The 21,975-nt window shown below is 40.6% G+C and overlaps 1 protein-coding gene across 6 annotated transcripts in view; it reads left to right on the forward strand.

Moving 5' to 3' along the window:
- MID1 (midline 1) overlaps nt 1–21,275 on the forward strand; it is a 532,380-nt gene extending 511,105 nt beyond the window's left edge. For all 6 annotated transcript variants that reach the window (XM_081124834.1, XM_081124835.1, XM_081124833.1 and 3 more), the window contains 4 exons: nt 4,326–4,469; nt 11,651–11,812; nt 12,920–13,127; nt 18,675–21,275. In XM_081124834.1, the coding sequence (XP_080980960.1) occupies nt 4,326–4,469; nt 11,651–11,812; nt 12,920–13,127; nt 18,675–19,023 (863 nt within the window). In that variant the 3' untranslated portion in view covers nt 19,024–21,275. The remainder of the gene's footprint in view (nt 1–4,325; nt 4,470–11,650; nt 11,813–12,919; nt 13,128–18,674) is intronic.
- The last annotated feature ends 700 nt before the right edge of the window (nt 21,276–21,975 follow it).

A 21,975-nucleotide genomic window follows, 5' to 3' on the forward strand; every position in this document is an offset into this window, starting at 1 on the left:
AGCCACTGATGCCTGTGACTGCAGGAAGGCTCTATGGATACAGCGAAGCCAGATGTGCGCTGAGCTCAGGCCATGTGGCCCTCGAGAGACCACATCCCTAACTCAGCACAGCATCAGCATCTCCACTAATTCCATGTGTGTGTGTTTATGGGAAAGCAGAGCAGGAGAGAGGAAGCATTGTGCGGTGTTTGTTTTCACAGTCTGCACAGAAAGCAAGGAGTTCTGTGTTCAAGGAGCATTGCACCCAGATCAGTTTTTTCTTTGCAAGGACCTGAGGTGCCGCTTTTAGCCTCTCTGCATTTACAAGGGAGGCAAGGCACCCCGCAGACTTCTTATCTTATGTCATTCTTCTTTCAAACCACACCGCTCCTTTCAAAGAAAGAAAGCAACTCAGAAAGCATTGACATGAAGAGCCAAACTTGGTTTCAACTATTTATGAATATAATGGAGTCCTTTTTTAAGCTTTTAACTCTGAGGTGTATCTAGACTAACACTATCTACAAGCACTGTATGCGATGATAGAAACATTCTGTATCTGTGCTGTCCAATATGGTAGCTGCTAGCCACGTGGGGCTATGGAAAACTTGAAACGTGGATAATGAGTTTTTACTCTTATTTAATTTCATTAAATTTAATTGAAATTTAAACAGCCACGTGTAGTTTGTGGCTGATATGTTAGACAGTCCAGGTCTAGGACTTTCTTTGGCCGAGCTGTTTTTCATGATGACATCCTGTTAAAAATCATCTTTGTTTTTTATATTATTTGGCAATGAGTGTGGTTGCAACAACAGAAAATCCAATAAGCAGTGACCAAAGCCGTCACGGAGTCTTCATATCATGAAGCAGGAGAATAGAGGCACGTGATCTAAGGGGGGTAGCAGTTCAGTGATGACCGTGCACCCCACTCTTTCTCTTTCTCTTTCTCTGTTCTGCCACCTTCATTGTGTTGCCTTCTGGCCCCATAATTAAAACACGATAACTCCACCTTCAAGTACTGTTCTCAGGTTATACACAAAAAAAGAGGGGCAGAGGGGAAATGATGACAGAAAGCTCTGTCAGCCAAGTTTATCTTTGTTTATCAGGAAAACAGAAAGCTTCCTCGGAAGACCCACCTAGCGAACTTCTGCTTGTGTCTTGTGGGCTAGATCCATGTTGCAAGGCCATGCCCAAGGGCAGAAAAGACTGAAAAAATATTTGGCTGGGCACATGGCCACTCTGCACAAAATCAGCATCTTGTTGACAAGAATATGAACTCCCTATTTCCCAATAATTGTTTAATAGTATTTCAATGATGTCTGCCCATTCTAATCTCTCTGTGAATGCCAAAGTACTGATTAAAGGGGAAATTATGAAAGTACTTTGCACTGACTAGTAACATGAACACCATATATCATCCCGATGGCTGTTTATGCCAAACTAAAGACCATATGGGGTACCTGCTATTATGCCTTCTTAGCTGTCAACTTCAAATACAAATTTGGCCCATTTCTAGACATAACATCAATCCTGGCCATAACATATGATGCTTGGCTGATATTGCCAAGTCCAAATAGTTTATCAGACATTTGTAAGCAGGAAATGAAGTGTTTGTGGAGTATTAGCCCACCATTCCTTATGTCCTGTTTATGATAGAGGCAAGAAAATCCCAGTTCTGGTACCAGGGCCATGAATATTGAAATTGGCAGCATGCTTCTGTTCTCATTTACAGTAAATTGGGTATTGACTTTTCAGGACATAACCATTGGGTTTCTAATCAAAACAGGGTTGGCCTGCCTGACTATAAAAACAAGATTTTTTTCCTTATGACATGCCTCTAAGTGGTATGTCAAGTTAATAACCCGGAGAGGTGACATTTCCTCCCTTACGGCAGCTATTGCCATGTGTCTCACAGCTACTTGCCTATTTAAACATAAGTTTTCTTTACAGTTAATCATATATTGCAATGCAGAAAGAACAAAATCTTTCCACAATGGTTGATGGAGGAATAAATCAATGAACTATTTAGATTGTGGGAGAATAAGCATTTCTCCACTCATCCATGCAGGGTGACCCCACACTAACAGAGACTGCACAGACAATAAGCATGCTTTCCGATGCAGCCAGGCCTCCCCCACAAGATGCATCTCCTGAATGCTGTCCCTGAGTCATCCACATCCAAGTCACAGCACATGACACTAAACCTTGCATGTGGCTACTTCAGAAGACAAATGTATAAATGCATATGCCAGAAAGAATGCTTTAAGGGCTCTGTAGAACCCTCTTATCATAATGCAGTGCCTTCCACATGTAGGTATTCAATAACCAATAGACAGAGCTGGGCTAATTGACTTTATACAGCAGATATAAAAGTCACTTGTTTTGTACACTTTTCCTGGATGCGTCTTCAGGTGGCAAAGTGAAGAATACTAAAATAATCAGTTTTAAATTTACCATTTTCATAAGCTTTTTTCCCCCTCTCTGGGTTTGCTTAGGACTCATGAATCCTAATGAAAGTTTAGAGCATAAAAGAACTCTGCAATAGTATAAGCAAAGTTTGCTACTAACTTGTAGAATGCAGCTATGTTTCTCCTTTTGAAGTTAGGTTCTTTTTTTAATCTTTATTGAGAGTATTACAGATGTCCCCTTTTCTTTTCCCCCCATTGACCCCCTCAACCCTGCACCTGCACACACCCCCCAGGCCTTCGCCTCACTATTGTCTGTGTCCGTGGATTATGCATATATGCATATAAGTTCTTTGATTAATCTTCCCCCCCCCCACTTCCCACGCCTGCCTTCCCTCTGAGATTCATCAGTCTGTTCCATGCTTCTATGTCTCTAATTTAATTTAATTTTCCATTGAATTTATTGGTGTGGCTGGTTAATAAAACCATACAGGTTTCAAGTATACAACTCAATAAAACATCATCTGCACACTGCATCGTGTGCTCACCACTCAAAGTCAAGTCTCTTTCCATCTCCATTTACCTCCCCTTTGCCCACCTCTACCTGCCCCGCCTTTCCCTCTGGCTAACACCATACTGTTGTCCGTGTCTGTGTGTCATCTGTATCTATATATACTTTGTTTTTCACTTAATCCCTTCACCTTTTTCACCCAGCCCCCTCCCCTCTGACCACTGTCCATCTGAAGTTAAGTTCTGGTGTACAGAAAGTAGAAATAAAGGCCTGGATTGAGTCTCATAAAACCAGTTGCTAAAATCTATCCAGTAGAAGCCAACTGAAAATCATTATTTTGGTAAGATTTAGACTTCTCTGCTCCAGAATGTGTTTAAGACATAAAACAGCAGCCTTCTCCAGTGATAAAGTTAACCAAATGCCGACAAATCATGTTTTCCTTGGGAAAGGAAAATGTACTTCTTAGATATGATGGATTGTTAATCTTATTCTTAATTTGAAATATCACCTATAAGTTGAAAAATGAAAAGGAAATAGGGCCACACTAAGTTTTTTTTATAAGGCATCAAAACATCTAATGAAAGAAAATTTTCAAACAATTATTTGGCTAACACTCCAGTATTTTTCCAATTGGATACAATTTTAAATATTAAAATGTATTATAGAATTGTACACTTGAAACCTATATATTTTATTAACCAATGTCACCCCAATAAATTTAATAAAAAATTTTTATATAATATATGCTATTAATAGTGGAGTTAGCAGATACCCTTTCCACACTGGGCATAATATTTACTTTTGAACTGAGTTTAATCTACTTTAGGGAATTCTCCTTTCATTTCTGTTTTATTAATTTTTTTTTTTTTAATTATGTGACATTACGTAGCTCAGAGGTTGGCAAAGTTTGGCTCACAGACTAAATCTGGTCCTCACTTGTTTTTGTAAATAATGTTTGACTGGAACATTGCCAGGTCCATTAGAGTGCATATTGTCTGGCTGCTTTCATGATGCTAAGGCAGAGTTAAGTTGCTGAGACAGAGCCCACAAAGCCTAACATACTTACCATCTAGCCCTTTACCAAAAAGTTTGCCATCCCCCCAATGTGGATGAAATGTCAAAAGTTTATCATCTTTATTTTTTGTTTAACATGTTTTCCTTCGTGGATGAGAGAGTATTACTTGCTTAACCTCCTAAACTTGTTTTCAGGATAAATAGAGATAAGTTCATACTGGCAGGTTGAAGTCACACTACCCATTAAAAATCACACTGATAACAAACCAACCAAATGTTGTTTGGATTGGGGTCGCCATCTCCAGGAGAACAGTCCTGATGGACCTGTTTAGAAAGGCCTGCTTTGACTGTCAAACCTCTCTGACATATATCCCAGAGCTGAATGCTTCTCCACTGATGAACTTTCTTGATGCCCACAGCTCCCAACCCTCCCACAATTAGAGAAGAGCTCTGCACAGCTTCCTACGACACCATCACTGTTCACTGGACGTCCGATGATGAATTCAGTGTGGTTTCCTATGAGCTCCAGTACACCATATTCACCGGACAAGCCAATGTTGTCAGTGAGTACCGCACACCATAGTGGTTTCTCTGCCTGGTGACTGTTTTCTGATAGACTCTATTTCTGAATTTAAACATCAAAGGAAGACAAGGAAAGAAAAAATGCACAATATTTATTGGCTTGTTTTTCCTAACCAAGAAGATGATAGCACTCACTTGTATATACTAGTAAAAATAACTGGCCAAATATTGATGAAAATTAATGATCTCTAGCAAACTACATGGATGAATCTTACAAGCATATTGTTAAGAGAAAGAAACAGGAAACAAAAGAATATATGCAGTATGATTCTATTTATACACTCATGACTTAAACTGTTTTGTTTAGAGATGCATACATCGGTGTAAAAACTAAATAAAAGTCAGGATGACGGTTACCTCTGATATACGAGGGGAATGGCACCATTGGGAAGAATTATACAGGGGTTCATGGGTTAACAGCATTTTCTGGTTATAGTCTGGTTATTTCATAGTTACATCATGCATACATTTAATTTTATGTACTTTTCTGAGGGTTATTTCATAATTTAAAAAAAAAAAAAAGATTTAATAAAATCAATAGCCAAGAATACCGGATACCTGGTCCCATTCAGAAGAGAACAGGGCCATCATTTGAAATGTTGGTAATTGGCCCCACCTGGGAAGAATTTCAGACCTTACTTGAAACACAGGCAGGCGCCTCTCTCACTGGGCCCGTGACTATTTGATATGGGAGATAATTCAATGATCTCACTCAGCAGTAGCTGGCCAGAGAGATGGTAACAGAGGAAACACTCCCCCCACCTACAGAGTTATCTAAATTGACTTGAGTAAATGGCAAAGGACTAGAAGAATTGACTTTTCAGGGGAGCAGGTTTGAAATTTCTTTAGCAAATAAAAATAGAATATGTCAAAGTAGAATAGAATAGAGGTTACTTTTCAACAAAGAAATGTTTTGAATAAATTCACATCTACTTAACCTGCTCTTATTATATAAACCTATTGTCTCTGAACTACACTGTTCTTTTCTAGCACAAGTAAATCTGAGGCATGTGATGCTTAAAATAGAAATTTTATTTAGGATTAGTTAAAAGAGAGTTACTGAAAGACCCCGCTTCTAAGTGACTAAAGTATAAATGGTTCCCCCTGTCTTCCTCATATCCCCCCTTTCCCAGCTTCCTTTCCTCAACCCTCTGCCCTTCCACTCCTTAACTGGCCTGCCTTGGAAGCTTTTATGAAAATCTTACCAGAGATTGTATCAAATATTCATTTAAAAAATGAAATTTAAAAGATGGTCAGAAATTCCAAAACAATCAGAAAAGGACACATTGAGGGTCTGAGAAGAGCAGATAGAAAATGTAGGGATGATTTGTTGCAAAAAGTGAACTGAGATCAATAAGCATTGTGTCAGACTCAAAAAACAGAGGGTCTCTGAAAACACACAGAGGATTGATAGAAGCAACATCTGCTGATGAGCAAATAATGTAACCAGAAAAAGGAACATTTGGAACCATGCTATACCTAAAGGTTGCCTCTTGGCCCACAGAGTAATGTTATATTTCTCTGAAATTGTTTTTGCTTGATCCAAGAAAAATTACATCAGTTCTCTATTGCTGTGTAAGACATTTTCCAAAACTTAGCAGCTTAAAACAACACCCATTTATTATTTTAGTTTCCATGGGCCAGGATTCTGGGCGCAGTTTAACTGGGTCTTCTTCTTAGAGCCCATAAGGCTGATATCAAGGTGTTGGCTGGGCCACATTCTCATCTGGAGGTCCAATTAAAGAAGAATTTACTTCCTAGCTCCTTAGATTGCATTCAGAATTTATTTCATTATGGTTGTGGAATTCATGGGAGTTTGCTTCTTCAAAGTCAGAGGGAGAGGAAGAGGGAGAGAGAGACTTTGCCACTTCATGTCTCTCATCTCTAAAGCTGTTCTTTAAAGAGCTTGCTTGATTAGCTCAAACCTGCCTGGAATAATCTCCCTTTTAATTAACTAAGAGTCAGTTTATTAGGAACCTTAGTTACATCTGCAAACTCCCTTCACCTTTGCCATGTAATGTAATATCACAGGAATGATGAAGATGATAAGACCTTTCTCCTTTGCCATATCTGTTGATTAGAAGCAGGTCACAGATCCTGCCTACACTCACGGAGAGGATTATACAATGTCATGACTAGCATGGAGGCCACAAAAGGGCATGTCCACCACAGATGGTTATGTCGCTCCTAAATTTCTTGAATCAAATTACCATGTTCCCTGTATTCGTTGGTATTTACTGCAGAGCCAACAACCACAAAACCTAAGTAGCTTAGAACAATCAAAGTTTATTGCTTGTGCATCTGGAATCAGCTCGGGGTCAGCTAGGAGGTCCTGCTAATGTTGGTTAGGCTCCCTCACATGTCAGGCTGATAACTGGGGCAACTCAACTGCTACACAGCTCTCTCAGGCAGCTAAATGTGACTAATTTGACTTCCATGCTGTTGGCATGGAAAATAATACAAAAACAAGACATACAAATGGAATAGATGAGAAAAGGCTGTATCTGCAGAAATTCAACAACAGTAACACTATTGAGCATAATGAACTCAGGGTTTTATGCTGGGTGATTCCAGAGAAGGTATTTTGTTCCCGGAAACCAGTTACTATAAGAAAATAAATGCAAATGGCTTAATGAAGATTATGAACCTGCCTTATTTAATGCGCACATGCCAGAAAGGCGCGTTCTCCTAGGACAGATGGGAACAGTGGAAGTGCAGGTGCTCATCTAAGTGGGGTGCCCTCATCAGCTTGTTGGTATCGGGATTTGTTCGTCTATTTAATGTCCATTGAACCAGTATAGTGATGTCTTGATGCCAATAGGATCCAATTGCAACAAAGAAAGAATTTAGGTAAAAAGATAACTGAAACACAAAAATTTTCAAATTATTTTCTTCTCTAATACTATACATATTTGTAGTGACTGAGAGAGACCTGGATTTGAATCCTAAATTTGAACCTCACTAGCTCTATAATTTTAGGCAGATGTTTTAATGTCCTCTGAATCTATTTCATCCTCTGTAGGAAGAGGCAGTGTTTTAACCTCACATGGTTGAGAGAACAGAAGTAAAGGCCTTAGTTCTATGTTTGGCACAGCGGTAGCACATAGATATCCATAGTTATTATTCCTGCAAAAATACAGACTATACTCACCCATTATTGCATTTTTAAAGGCTGATATTTCTGTGATATGATAAAGGTTAATAATGTAATTTGCCAAGATTATATTCTACATAATAGCATTTTACATGATCTTCATGTGAAAAGCCCTCCTTTAATGTCATCTGACCATCTGTCCTATCATTTGGAGGAATATCCTTTGCAGATCTTATAATTCTCAAAAAACTGGCTATAGCTTCTTATGCCACTAGGAAATCTTCTACTGTCTCTAGTTTATATTCCTTCACTTGTCATAATAAATTCTAGTTAATTCCCCTGACTGACTTTAATGAAGGAGAATTACATAATATCTATGGGGCTCTTTAATCTTATAAAAGGTCCTACTAATCAAATTCATACGTTCAAATGCAAAATTAATGACATTGCTAATTTTTTATTTTTCATTAACAGACTCACAATTACAGATGTTAATGAATTTATTAACAAATAGATACTTATTTTTACAATGTTGTTCATGTTGCTTACCCAAAACTACTTTTACTGCATCATTTGAAATCTTAAATATGTGCCTTTTCCCAGCAGCCTATTTTTATTATTAGCAAAAGTCAAGAGATTTGTTTCTTCAAGATTTAATGGCAAAGAAGCTATCTGTATTTATTTTAGTCAGTTTGAAAACATTCATGAAAGTTATTAAACATATACTGTTTTTATAGAGAAGAAAGAAAAAAATGTTCATTTCGGTCCAATCTGTTAGACAAAGGAAGTTAGAAGCTGGTGTGTGGCCTCTCCAAAGGGTGTCCAGTTGCATAATGTTTTATATATAATGTTTTATGACAAGATGACAGTTGTTATACAAGGCTATGAAATCCCCAATGTAATTAGGATCGTGTAATGAGCAGCATTATGTAGGGAAATGCTCCTGACCCGTTGTGAATGAGAAACAAAATGTACAAAGTTGAAAAACTCAATTAAGTCTCATTATGGACTAATTATCTTCCTAGTTTCATGGTTGTTTTAGTACTTCAAGTGGAATTGGGAAAGGTGAATGTTGGAATACCCTGAAAGATGATTGAAAATGAATTTGGAAAAAAGTGAAGTTTCAGTCAGGATGGTTAGTGGGTGTTTCATAAAGAGATGAATAAAACCTGGTCAATAGTCCTGACACAGTGGGGCATCGAGGCAGAAATGTCTGGCGCTTGGCGCCATGTGAGGAAGTTAAGTGGTGTTGGCGCAAGACCAACACTAGCAATGCAATAATGGTGTATTCCAAGATACCCCACTTACTACGGCCCCCAAAAGAAAATGGCCAGTGTTGCTTTCTTGGCATTTTTAATCAACCTTTCAATTATTACCCTGGCAATAGTAATAATATAAAAGTAAACCTAAACAGTAATAAGTGGTTAGTATTCACGAAGCTACGTTGTCCCAGTGTAAAGCTGTCCAATGAAATTTTACTACTTCATAAACATTTTGTTCTTTTAATATTCAAGGAAAAAATTAGTGACCTCTTCAAAGTAATCAGGATAGTCAGGGTCCCTTTTTTTGTTTGGAAAAGGTTTATGAAACATTACATCTTCTTTGTTGGGTTAAGACTTTGGATTGTAGGCCAAGTTGCAGTTTGCAGTGATTCCAGACATCTGCTTTATGATGTTGCTGAAAACAGTCCCCTACCACATTAAACCCAGCTTTGGGTTGTACAGTGATGTAAAGTTTATTGAAACATTGTTACATTTGCTTTCTTTGACCACAATAGTCATTTTACTGTAACATATGCAATTAAACAGAAAGAGTGTAAATGCAGTGGCATTGATAGGATTGTCATTGATTGTACTGAATGCTGTTATTTTCATTCAGGCCTGAGTGCTCTTGACAAAGGTCTAGGAGTATGGATAGAAAATCGTAGGTAATAGACAAGCTCGTTGTTTTGTCTTATTGCTATTGTAACATTATTATTAAATATCTAAAGTGAGTTACAGGCTTGTTGGGGCCAGAGTTCAAAATGACCCTTCTTTGCTTGGATCAAAATCTACTATTTGGCTGTGGCACTATCCGGAAATATTAAGTTTATTACAGCCACGTTTGAGGAAAAGGTAAGGTGAGAAATTAGCGAAAGTGATATGCGGTAGGGAGAGTCTCATGTTACTAAACTATTTGTGGATGTTTTCCTGGGCCTTACACAAGTAAGAATTTGTAGGAAAACAAAGAGCTAAGGGGTGGGGGTGAAGAGTGGATGGTGCCTTAGCTGCTCTGCTGTATCTCCAAACATGCACACACACACACACACACCCTCTTCTCTGAGCCTCACATTCTTTCCTTGCTTCATGCTGGCTTTGTCAAACCTGGCAGTCCTCCTGGTGAAAATGTTCCCAGGTGGAAATGTAAAGAGGTGATAGAAAAATCACAAAGTCAGTTACAAACTATGTCTGAAAATATGGTGTGCCCAAGACACAAATCATATGAGGGGAATTTTCACAATTGACAAAATACTTTTACGTTCTTCTCGACTGTGAGACTACCATGAGCAATGTTTAACTCAATAGTTGGAGAAAGTATTTAGTAGGATTTAAAAGCAGACTTCTCGGGGTGTGAATACCTTGAAGTGCAATGCCAATGCCCTAGATTCTCAAAGAGGTGAGACCAAAGAAAGATTAAGGGACTGCTTCTTGAGAGTATGGTAAGGTATAAGTTGCCTCAAGATCGAAAGAACTAACCCTTTGACTTACAAATCCACTGACAAGAAAGGACGGAGAGGTGAGTTTAGAGCCCCTCAGGAAGAAGAGGGGCCAGGCCCTCCACCAAACACTGGTGAAGGAAATTCACCAGAGTCAGGAAACTTCATGACAGCCCAGTCACCAGGGAGCTGGGAAAAGGTTCCATTAGAGTGGAGATTGATGGGTAGAGAGGGGAGAGAGGAGAGTTGGACCCAGTACCAAAGAGATGTTTTCAGCATCAGCCAGCTGCAAAACAAAACGGGCTTCCTTTTTCCTGTGTGTTCTTCCAAGCATCATAAATTCTCAGCCTGCTCCCCAACCCACATCCTGCAGAACGCAGCCAGAGCAACAGCCCCGCTCTACTCGGGAACCAGGCGTGCTAGGGATGCAGCTGGTAGGAATCCCTGCGGACGCTTTCCTGAGACCGCACTGGGCCCTGAGCTGCACTGGTGCCGCTGCTACAGGGTGCTCTTAGGAACCTGTCTCCCAGACTGGTTAATTACGGCCACAATAGTGCTGGATCTCACACAACCCCCAGGATCATTTTCTTAGCTCCCTGTCAGAAATTAGCTTGGACTTGGCCAGTCTCTGCTGGCTTCCCTCCTTCCTCGGCTGGGCAATGGAGCTGTTCCCTGTGCCTCATCCTGTCCAGATGAGCACACTCTCTGCGAGTGTCCTCCCCATGGCAATGGCAGAGGCACGAGGGGGCAACAGAAGTCCTCAAGGCCTTGTAACGCGTCCTCTTGCAGCTGGCGCCTTGGCATTTTAGCCTCACCCTATGGGTTAGAGCAAGTCACATGGGCACCCGAAGCCATGTGAGAAGGGAATATACCCCATCTCTTTAGAGGAAGCTACTGTCAAGTCACTTAGGCCTGGATCCAGGGCATGGTGACAAATTAGAGGCAAACATGCAGTCTACTACATCTACATTAGTAAAGTCAACTTCTCATACGGCACTCAGGTCCCCTCTCACCGTCTGTGAGTCTCAGAGTTGATGAGATGTGAACATTTAATGGTCATCAGAATGAGAATGGGTGTGAGGGCGGGGAGGAGGAGTCCGTGCTTCAGGTGCCAGACAGAACCACCTTTGCTGCTCTTATTCATACTGAAGAGAATTTGCAGTATAATTTTAAGTGTTTTTCCATTTGGAGCACACAATAAGAATATATACAAGTTGACCTACTAGAGGCAGAGCACTGAGCACTCAAGCTTATTGGTTGTCTCCCTAAGAGGTGACAAAACACTCCACTTATGGGCCAAATAGCCTAAAATTATGCAAATGTTGCCCTGTGCTTGTGCCAAAGAACTGCACCCCATCTGGTTGTCTTTGCAGGTCTATGTAACTCGGCCGATAGCTGGATGATTGTGCCCAACATCAAGCAGAACCACTACACTGTGCATGGTCTGCAGAGCGGCACGAAGTACATCTTCATCGTCAAGGCCATCAACCAGGCGGGCAGCCGCAGCAGCGAGCCCGGGAAGCTGAAGACAAACAGTAAGTGCTGTACGCTCAGCAGAGCTGTCATCTCTCCCTTTAGAAGAAAGAGCTGTCCCCCTTTCTTTCTCTTTCCTCTGCCTTAGGCATTGCTGACAACCTCAGAAGCAAGTAGCAAGCCAACGGGGACTAGTGCATTTTGCACCAGATACTTCGGGTTCCCAAACTGACTACTCTTAAGGGCAATGAGACCATTAACTTCTCTGGGCTTCAGACTTTTCATTTTTAAAATAAGTAATCATGGAGGGGTTCTTGTGAGAATTAAGGTACATATGTGTATATGTAAGTCTGACACACAGTTAGCGCTCTAACTGGCGGATACCGTTTTCTGTAGCAGATTAGCAGATCAATAAGTCTTCAGGAATTCTGTATTTCACTCCAGATATCTGACTAGGCCTGTGGCTCTCAATCAGGCATCATTCTGCCCCCTCACCCCAGGTGGGACATTTAGCATTGTCTGGAGACATTTTTGGTCGTCACAGCTGAGGCGGATGCTACTGGCATCTGGTAGTTTGAGGCCAGGGATGATGGGACAGCCCCTCGACAAAGAATGCTCTGGTTTATACATGTGCCTCACAATACTGTCATCTCTGTCCGTGTCCCTGCCTGCATGTGTTTTGATTTATCTTTTCTTGACATCTTTTTGCTCTAGCGATAGTATGTTCTATAACACGGTACTTCTTTACGTAAGGCCTCCCACAAGAAAGCAAACTGGAGTCTGTCAGTATAGTGCCATGTTCTAGGATTGCCTGCCAGCCAGTTAACAGGAACAATAACTGTTTTTCAGGGGACCCTCCTTTAACCCATATCCTATCCTTGATTTCAGTAGCCAAATAACTTTATTTCACTCCTGATATATGTGTCTATGACACGTACTCTTAAACATGAAGCTAATTTCTCCTCTTGCTGTTTCTGCGGATAAATGTTTTTGGAGATTAAGTAAGAAAAATGAATAAATACATGCACCAAGGTTAATTCTGTAGAATATATCTTTGAGATATGCCACGAGTGTGTTTTTAAAGTCTGATTCTGACAATATGTTATTGGTCACATTGAATAAACAGTCCTTTTCCTCTTTCTCTTTTTGTTTTGTAAACTTGTTTCTAGGCCAGCCATTTAAACTGGATCCCAAAACTGCACATCGAAAGCTAAAGGTGTCTCATGATAACTTGACAGTAGAACGTGATGAGTCATCATCCAAAAAGAGCCACACACCCGAACGCTTCACCAGCCAAGGGACCTACGGCGTAGCTGGAAACGTGTTCATTGATAGCGGCCGGCATTACTGGGAAGTGGTCATAAGTGGAAGCACATGGTAGGCAATTATATCTCTTGTCTCCAATTATAAAAAGGCGCATCTCACTCTATACTTTGTCAGCATCAACCCATACCAGGGTCCATCTTGAAGAATATGCAGAAAACCTTTATCAGTCAGCTGTTGCTATAGCCATGCTGCATAACAAACATGCCAAAAGTCCGTGGCTTCAAACAATAATTATTATTACTCATTAACATCCCTATCTGTGGATCAACTGAGCAACACTAACCTCAGCTGGGCCTTGCTTTAAGCTGTAGGTTGGATCTAGGTCTGTTCTGTGTCTCTCCATCCTCTTTGGATATGTGAGCTACCCAGGTCATGTCCTTCTCAAGGAGCCCAAGAGCGTAAGCCCAACTGTGCAAGTGCACTTAAAGCCTCTGCTTCACCGTGTCTGCTCACTTCACATTGGCTAGTCGCATGGCCAAGCCCAAAGGCAGTGGTGCAGGGAAGTATATTCTTCCCATGGAGGAGAGAAGAGGGGGTAAATATTTGCCAAGCAATCATCTAACCTACTATTCAGCCAATAAGAAAAATAACTTGTTCTAAGTCTATCTAGTTTTTATTTACAGCAAGAACTGTAGCTAAGATGATAGAGCCTTCATCCCTGGGGAGAGCTAGTATGCTAACACTGCTCTTCCATGCCTTAAAACATGGGTCAGCAAACTACAGCTGATTTTGTAAATAAAGCTTTACGGGAACACAGCCACGCCCATTCTTTTCCATCTTATCTATAGCTACCTTTGAGCCACACGGCCGAGTTGAGCAGTTAAAACAGAATCCTACGGTCCACAAAACTGAAATATTGACTCTCTGGCCCTTTGTAGAAAAAGTTTGCCAATATCTACTCTAAAACATTACTTTCTAATATTTAAAAAAAAAACAAAAAACTAGTTTCTGTTGCCTTGTACATTTTAGGATTCTAGACTGGGCCAATTTATGCAAATGGCCGAGAGCTGAAGGCTGTGGGGAAGCAGTGATCCTGGGCTGGGAATCACTTCACAAGGTCTGGTAGATCTAGCCCAGGGACTTTAGCCTAAGGGTGCAGTCTGGGCTGGAAGTAATTTACCTTGTCAGGTTATCCTCACAAAGCTGACCTTGCCTATTCCACAGCCACACACTGCCCATCTTACTCTGGCCGGCTATCTCACAGATACCTGTTTGCTATTGCTCAAAGAGGGAGCTATTTTATTTTTATTTAACCAGCTCTCATCTAGCACAACTATGTGCCAGGCACTAGCCTAAGCATTTTATAAATGTTGACTCATTTATCCCAACAACCCTACAAAGGTAGGTGCTAGTATCCCCTTTTATCCCCTAGTATCCCCTGAAGCACATGCCCAAGGTCACAAAACTCATAGGTAGCAGAGTTAGGAAGTCTGCAATCAGACTGCAAGCTCTTAACCAAGGGTCCACAAACATTGCCTGTAAAGGGCTGGAGAGGCAATATTTCTGGTTTTGCAGACCAGATGATTTTTGTCGCAGTTATTCAACTCTACTTGTAATGGGAAAGCAGCCATAGACCATATGTCTGCGAATGGGTGTGGCTGTGCACCAATACAACTTCATTTATAAAAATAAGCAGAGCGCCAGATCTGGCCTCTGAGTTGTAGTTTGCCGATCCCTGCTCTTAACCAATATGCTGTATTTTCTAAACATTATAATTACTCTTTAGGGCTTACAGTGCTATACTTAATGAGTAGTGGCTTAATCCTTGCTTTGAAAAAAGCTTAAAAGTGCATAACCTGAAGATGATGAGTATTATAACAGTGTTATTTTTTTATATAAGGATGCTAAAACACTTCTCATTTATTAAAAAATCTTTCAATTCAAATTTATGCAAATAATACATTGTGTCAAAGTGCCTTATAGTATTGGCATAAGTCGGCTGAAATTTAAGTGAAATCACAAGTTTGGGTGTCTCATTTCTCCCAATAGTGGTGCCTATCTTGACCAACCAGTAGATTTTCTTCTGTTGTGATCATCACAATTCTCTTTGCTCAGAATCTTTTCCTGTTCCAACATCCTGCCAGAGGATGGAAAATGAATCCTTCTGCCCCACTTGGCTCTGGTCCAGACTAGCATTTACAGTTTTCAGCTACACTGGGTCAAGATAAAAGCCCAAAGGAAAATACAATGAATTTTTGCAGGTGCAAAAGAGCAAACATTACTAGTTAATTAACGTGCTGTATTAATCTGGGATGTAATCCAGTGTCCAAGTAATTACAAGTCCATTAATAATTATTTATGATAAATGATACCTGATCATTATGATCTCATTCCCATTGATGAATGGTGCGGGAAATTCCACCAGAACACTTCAGTTATATAAACACAGATCAGCATTACCTTGAAAACACCCTCCAGATGTCAAAACCAACTCATGAAGGGGAGGAAATTTAAAATTAATTGCCACACTTTGGATTTTTACAAACCTGATTGTGTCAATTTCAGAAAATTCTCATGTAAAACATAGTTGAACATTTCCTGGGAGGTTTTAGCAAGCAAGGGGTGACCCTTACAATCAAGTTCCTGTGACACTTTGATTTGCAACAGCTAATGATACATATATTTTCTCATGATATATAGACTTGACTTTAAATTAACATGCATGTTATGATCTATGCAATGGGGCATGTTAACATTGCTCGGAAAACCATAATTTTTACACTTTTTTAATTCTCTGAGTCTCACTGTGTAACTTAATGGAACATTACCTTCTGCCTGCTCCTTTCAAGTTCAATAGAAGTATGTGCATAGGTTTTCAGATTAATGATAATATAATGGTATTTTCCTTTGCTTAATGGACTACGCACGTAGTTATTTTCTTACTCTCTGATGCTGCTAATGTGCACTTGATTTTGATGAAATCGTGTTAAGTAAACATGGGTTCACGTGAAGATGACTGGGCCAGAAGGCAAGAGGGCGAGATCCTGGATTTTGCTCCTAATTTTAACCTCCGTGGTTTCCCATTTGCTGAGTGGAGTCAGTCATACCTGCAGCAGCTACTTCCTAGGGGGTTCAGTTAGGGTTCAAATGAGAAATAAACGTCAAAGTTCCAAATTATCTGAAAAATGGCAGCGGTGTCTACCAGGGCATAGAGAACGTCTATGGGGAAAATACAAAAAAATTGCAAAACAAAAATCTTCCCAAAGTGTTTCAGTTAGGGTTCAACACAGAAACAGAAGTCACCTTAGGTTTTCCAGGGAGGAACGGAACCAGATGCTTACTGGAGCCCGGCAAGGGCTGGGGGCACAAGTCAGGGAGCCTGCTGATCCAGTCCATGAAGCCCCGACATGCTATGGGTGCCGGAAGGCTACCCGCATCCCAGAGGCAAGTGTGCCCAGGAGCTCGCCCAGAAGCTTCTGTAAATCTTGCCCCTGCTGTCTGGAAAAGAGTGTTTCCCCTCCTCTTAGAACTTCTGAATCTTTTGCAAGGTAGTCACGATGGCAGGCCCTGACCCACACTCCTACTGGAAAGAGGATTTTGGGAAATACAGCCCTAGGAATCTCCCTGTGCCTGTAGGGTTGGATTTATGAGAGGCTGAATTGATGGCAGACAGGTTGGCACACTGGGCTTAATGGATTATCGATTCCATTCTCTTTTCCAATTCAACGATGGTGTGTTACATTCATTTTTAAACGTACCACTCTTAAAGTGATTGTATCTTAAGCCCAACACATGAATTTTAAAAGACTGTCATTTTATCAAAGACCAATGAAGTTTTTCTTTCTGCATTGGGTATGGTACCATATATCAATATCTAATTAGACTAGTTTGTGCTATAATATATTAAAAGTTGAACTTTGAATCATTCACTCTTTATTACAATGATGGGTTTTGCTTATTTTCATAACTGAAATACTACAAATATTACGGAACCATACCTCAATAGGGTAAAAAGAGATTAAGAAGCTTAGGTCATTGTAGAAAGCTTAACTTTTTTTTTTTTTTTGAGCAGTGAGATAACATTTAGAATAACCAGGATATACATCTGCTCAAAGACATTCAGAATTCTTAAAAGTGTAGTAGGAAATACAAGCAGAAGGGCTCTTGGTAATGATGAAATTACACAATTTCTGGTGAGAGAAGGCATTAGAGAATGTCGTTTCAGTTTGTGGCCTTTTGAGTCCTCCTAGGTTTAAATTCTGAACTGTTATTTATTAGTAATGTGTCACTGGGCAAAAATAATAAAACAACAGCTACTGAATGTTCCATACCCAAGTACCCATCAGTGGATGAGTGGGTAAAAAAGCTGAGGCACATTTACACCATGGAATACTATGCAGCTGTAAAGAGGAAGGATCTTTTAGCCTTTGGCGCAGCATGTGGAGGGACCTAGAGAGTATTATGCTAAATGAAATAAGCCAGGCAGAGAAAGACAAGTACCACATGACCTCACTCATATGTGGAATCTAATAAACAAAATAAACTGATGAACAAAGTGGATCCAGAGACATAAAAGCATGGAACAGACTGAGGGATCTCAGAGGGAAGGCGGGGAGAGATTACTCAAAGGAGTTATATGTTTATAAGCATAACCCATGGGCACAGACATTGGTATGGGGAAAGCCTGGGGTGGGATGGATGTGGGGTGGAGGGGATCAGTGGGGATAAAAAGGGGACATCTGTAATATTCTCAACAATAAAGATAAACTTAAAAATAATAAAATAAGTTACTGACTGTTCCATACCAGGCCTCATGTCCAGGATTTTACATGTATTTTTGCCTTTACTCCTCAAAATAACCCTCAGAGATGGAAACTGTCATTGTCTCTGTTTTATAGATGAGAAAACTGAGGCTGAGTGGTGACAAGGAACTAATCCCCCATAAATGAAAATCATTCTCCATGCTGGCCTTCCGCAAAGCGCACCTCAAGTTGTAGAAAATGGCAGACATGGCATCAGTTGAAAAATTCAGTGGTCAAAAGGAGAAGTCTAGGATGGTACTGTTCATGTAGACATGGGCCATGTGCAGCCATTTAAATAATTTCACTGAGTTAAAATGCAATACATGGGGCAGGGTGGAATGGGTCATTGGGGAGGAAAGGGGACATCTGTAATATTTTGAACAAAGTAAATAATAAATACAATGCAATACATTTAAAGTTCAGTTTCTCATTCTGAACAGTCACAGTTCCAGTGCTCAGTAGCCACATGTGGCTCCTGGCTACCATACTGAAGAGAGAAGAACATTTCCATCATGGCAGACAGTTCTATTGGACGGTGCTGGTCTAGAGAATTCATTGTGTGGCTCATCGTGAGGGTAAAAAAAAAAAAGGCAGCAAAGCACAGAGTTCAGGTTCTCGCATAATGTCTGAACTGGAAAGGGGCATGTGGGTCCATGCGATGGCCCCTTTCTGCCCGCTGTGTGGTTGGGAGGGAAGAAGATGAACGTGTGTGTCAGGGCTCTTGCCAAGCTTTTCCTGAAGGACATGAGCAGGGACAACAGAGAAGCGAGTTCTCATGACCCCTGAGGACCAGAGAGGGTTTCACATACACATGCAACGTGCTCACGGTTTAGCTCTTGCTGTCTCATTTCTGCAGGTATGCCATTGGCCTTGCGTACAAATCGGCCCCAAAGCACGAGTGGATTGGGAAGAACTCTGCTTCCTGGGCACTGTGCCGCTGCCACAATAACTGGGTGGTGAGACACAACAGCAAGGAGATCCCCATCGAGCCAGCCCCCCACCTCCGGCGCGTCGGCATCCTGCTGGACTATGACAACGGCTCCATCGCGTTCTACGATGCTTTGAACTCCATCCACCTCTACACCTTTGATGTCTCATTCTCGCAGCCTGTGTGCCCCACCTTCACCGTGTGGAACAAATGCATGACCATTATCACTGGGCTTCCCATCCCAGACCACCTGGACTGCACCGAGCAGCTGCCCTGAGCGCCTGGCCACGTGGTGGGGATTTCTGGTGAATAGGAAGGCTCGTGGCCACCCTTTAGGGGGCAGAGAAAGCACGGGCTTGCAGAGTGGTTAGATCTCACCAAAAAGTATCCAGAAATCAACTAAGATAGGTCTCCAAGTGGGCGATTCCCTGCCCCGTCCCCCTTTTACTGTGTTTTGTATTAAGTACAGTCTTTAATACTTTCTTTGAAATTTTTTTTGTATTTACAGGAAAGTTTATAGATTATTTATGAAAGAAACATAACTGGGATTACAACTCTTTTAGGAATTAATTTGGTTTTGCACATTAAGAGGCCAAAAGCTCTTTACAACCTTTATTTCATCACAGTCTACAACAGTGCATAACAGAATATGCAACTACTTTTAAAATGAAACATAGTTTTGAACCTAGTAAGGAAGTAAATGGGATTTCTTACTCTGCCTTATCTCGAGGTGTTTTAACTGTGATGTTGGAAGCTTTTATTAGGTCAACTACAATGGAAAACGAAAAAGAGAGTAAAGAATTGGCCTTGGAGCATGGAACCTGCCGTGGCTGATGGCTGGTAGGATAATGCTGGAAAGAAAGGTTCTGAGACATTTGGCCATATTTTGCCTAGCTTTTTCCAGGATTAAGGATTCAGGGAGAACATTAAGAATGAGATTACAACTGAAAATAGTCACTTTGAATCCTATTGATTATTCAGAAATTCAAGCTGATTTGTGTTTTATCAGAAGTAGGATTCTATTTCATGATAGAAACCTATTTCATTCTTCCTCTTAATAGTTTCTTTAGGCCTGTGAAATTCCTTCACTACATTTAATAGCTGTCCTACTCCCCACCCCCCCCAACTCATTTCTCTTTTGTCACCAGAACTAAGAAACTAAACATTTTCTGTCACAAATGGCAGCACCACTGGGCATTGACTTTGCTGTCCAGGACATCAACACGTGGCCCCAACTGCCACTACCGTGTCCAAATATAAGTCACCCCCAAAACACTTAATGAGTTGATAATGACAAGGGACGTTGCATAAATGACTATTCACTAGTATACGTGCCCCAAAAGTTATTACAAACTGACCTTTATTAAACACATCTTGAAAGTTGTAGAAGTCCCTCTGTATATTCTAGTATAGTTTACCATAGAGTTGTAAGACTAAAAAAACACAAATTTGCTATTCCCACACTGGCACCTAATAGAATATCGAGTGGGACCCTTGGCATGCTGGTCTGACACGTTGGAACGGCCCATGAAGTAAGGCTTTCTCGGGCAGTCCTCGGACCTGGAACCTGGCATTGGTTCACCTTGACGAAGGGCGTGACACCTATGAATCATTTCATTCGCTAAAACCTTTATCTGGGCTACTGGGTCAGCCACTTGGACTGAATGGACTGGTGGATTTAGGCCTTGTTTATGGTGATTGTTTTTAACCAAATCAACCCATTGTTCCCTTGCACTCGGTTCACAGACCCACTGTAGCAGCATCACATTATGTGATTTTGAGTCTGGACTATCGCGGCGGCTTCCCAGTGCTTCTGCCCTCTTCACTGGCAGATACTCTCTTTTTCTTAACAGATAGAGTCTATATATTTACTATATTATTTATACCCAGATGAATATTTTGATAGCTACTTAGGATAATTTCACATCTAAAAGATGGGCACCTCAATGGGAAAAAAATGAATCATTCTCTGGAAACTTAATAGGATTTTCTTACAATATAAGAACAATGTATATTTGCCTTCCCAGAAGAAACTGAAAGTGTTGTCTTAGTAATTTTTACATGCTGTTTTTAGTGGCTGGATAACAGATATTTTAATGCACTTTGTACATTAACAGGTGTTAAATAAAAGGGTCTAAAACTCTTGGTCTCCAGGTACCAATAAATGCTACAGTTTGCCTTATGATGTTAATATAAAGCATTTACCAGAAGAACAATATTTCCATGAATATAATGTTTTTCAATATAAAGCAGTTGCTACTCAAATTTTCACTGCAAGCTGTTTAGGTTATGTTTTGACTATTTTTATAAGGACAAGGGATTATGTTATAATTTTGTTGTGGAAGTCTCACTCCTTGCTAACTTAAAAACATTGTGGCTAGTAGCAGTTATTATGTCCATGTTGTCATATTTACAAGAAAATATGTATATGGTGAAAGTCCACATTGTTTACTTTCATTACTGTAATGATGTAGAAAAGATTGCCGTGTGGATTTTTTTGAAAGTCAAAAAATATATGCTATATACACTTGCTGCAGTACAATTCTTTAAATGGATTGGGGTCATGGTGTTTTGTTTTTGAGGTCCTTACTTCACAAGAAGCATTGTAATTCGGGGGAGAAAGAGGTGGCAGTGCCAATTAAATTAATGCAACAAAACTGATGCAGTGCCAGCCAAGATTGCCAGGTCCAGCATCATGCTTACGTGAACAGTGCTGTCACCATCCTGAGATTCTTACTACTTGTTGAACAAAGAGCCTGCGTTTTCATTTTGCACTGAGCCTCACAAATTACACAGCCAGGCCTCATAACAAAACGCAGAGACGCGGCACCTCTCTTCTTGGTGTATACAAATGAAGAAACCTGCATCCAACGTCAAAATGGCTGGCCATGTAATTCAAGTAGGAATCTCAATGGATTAAGATGAGAATGGGCCCAGAAGATGATTTTCTTTCCAGCTTTAAAAGAAAATGACTTCAAAAACTGACTGCAAATATTTATGATGGTTTCTGCTGGAGAAGAGGAAAAGGGCAGATGACAAGCCGGCATTTTATTATGGTACTGATATAGTGACCCTAACCTTCCTGAGGAACCGAACTGGCACCCTCCAGTGAACGTGGAATCCCACTTTGGCTCCAGGCACATGTGCATTGCTTGCAGAGACACGCATATATGCTCACTTACACGTGCTTTTGGTGTTGGGAAGTTGATGATCTATCTGATCTACCCTT

Source organism: Miniopterus schreibersii (assembly GCF_964146895.1).
Source record: "Miniopterus schreibersii genome assembly, chromosome: X".
Taxonomy (NCBI): Eukaryota; Metazoa; Chordata; class Mammalia; order Chiroptera; family Miniopteridae; genus Miniopterus; species Miniopterus schreibersii.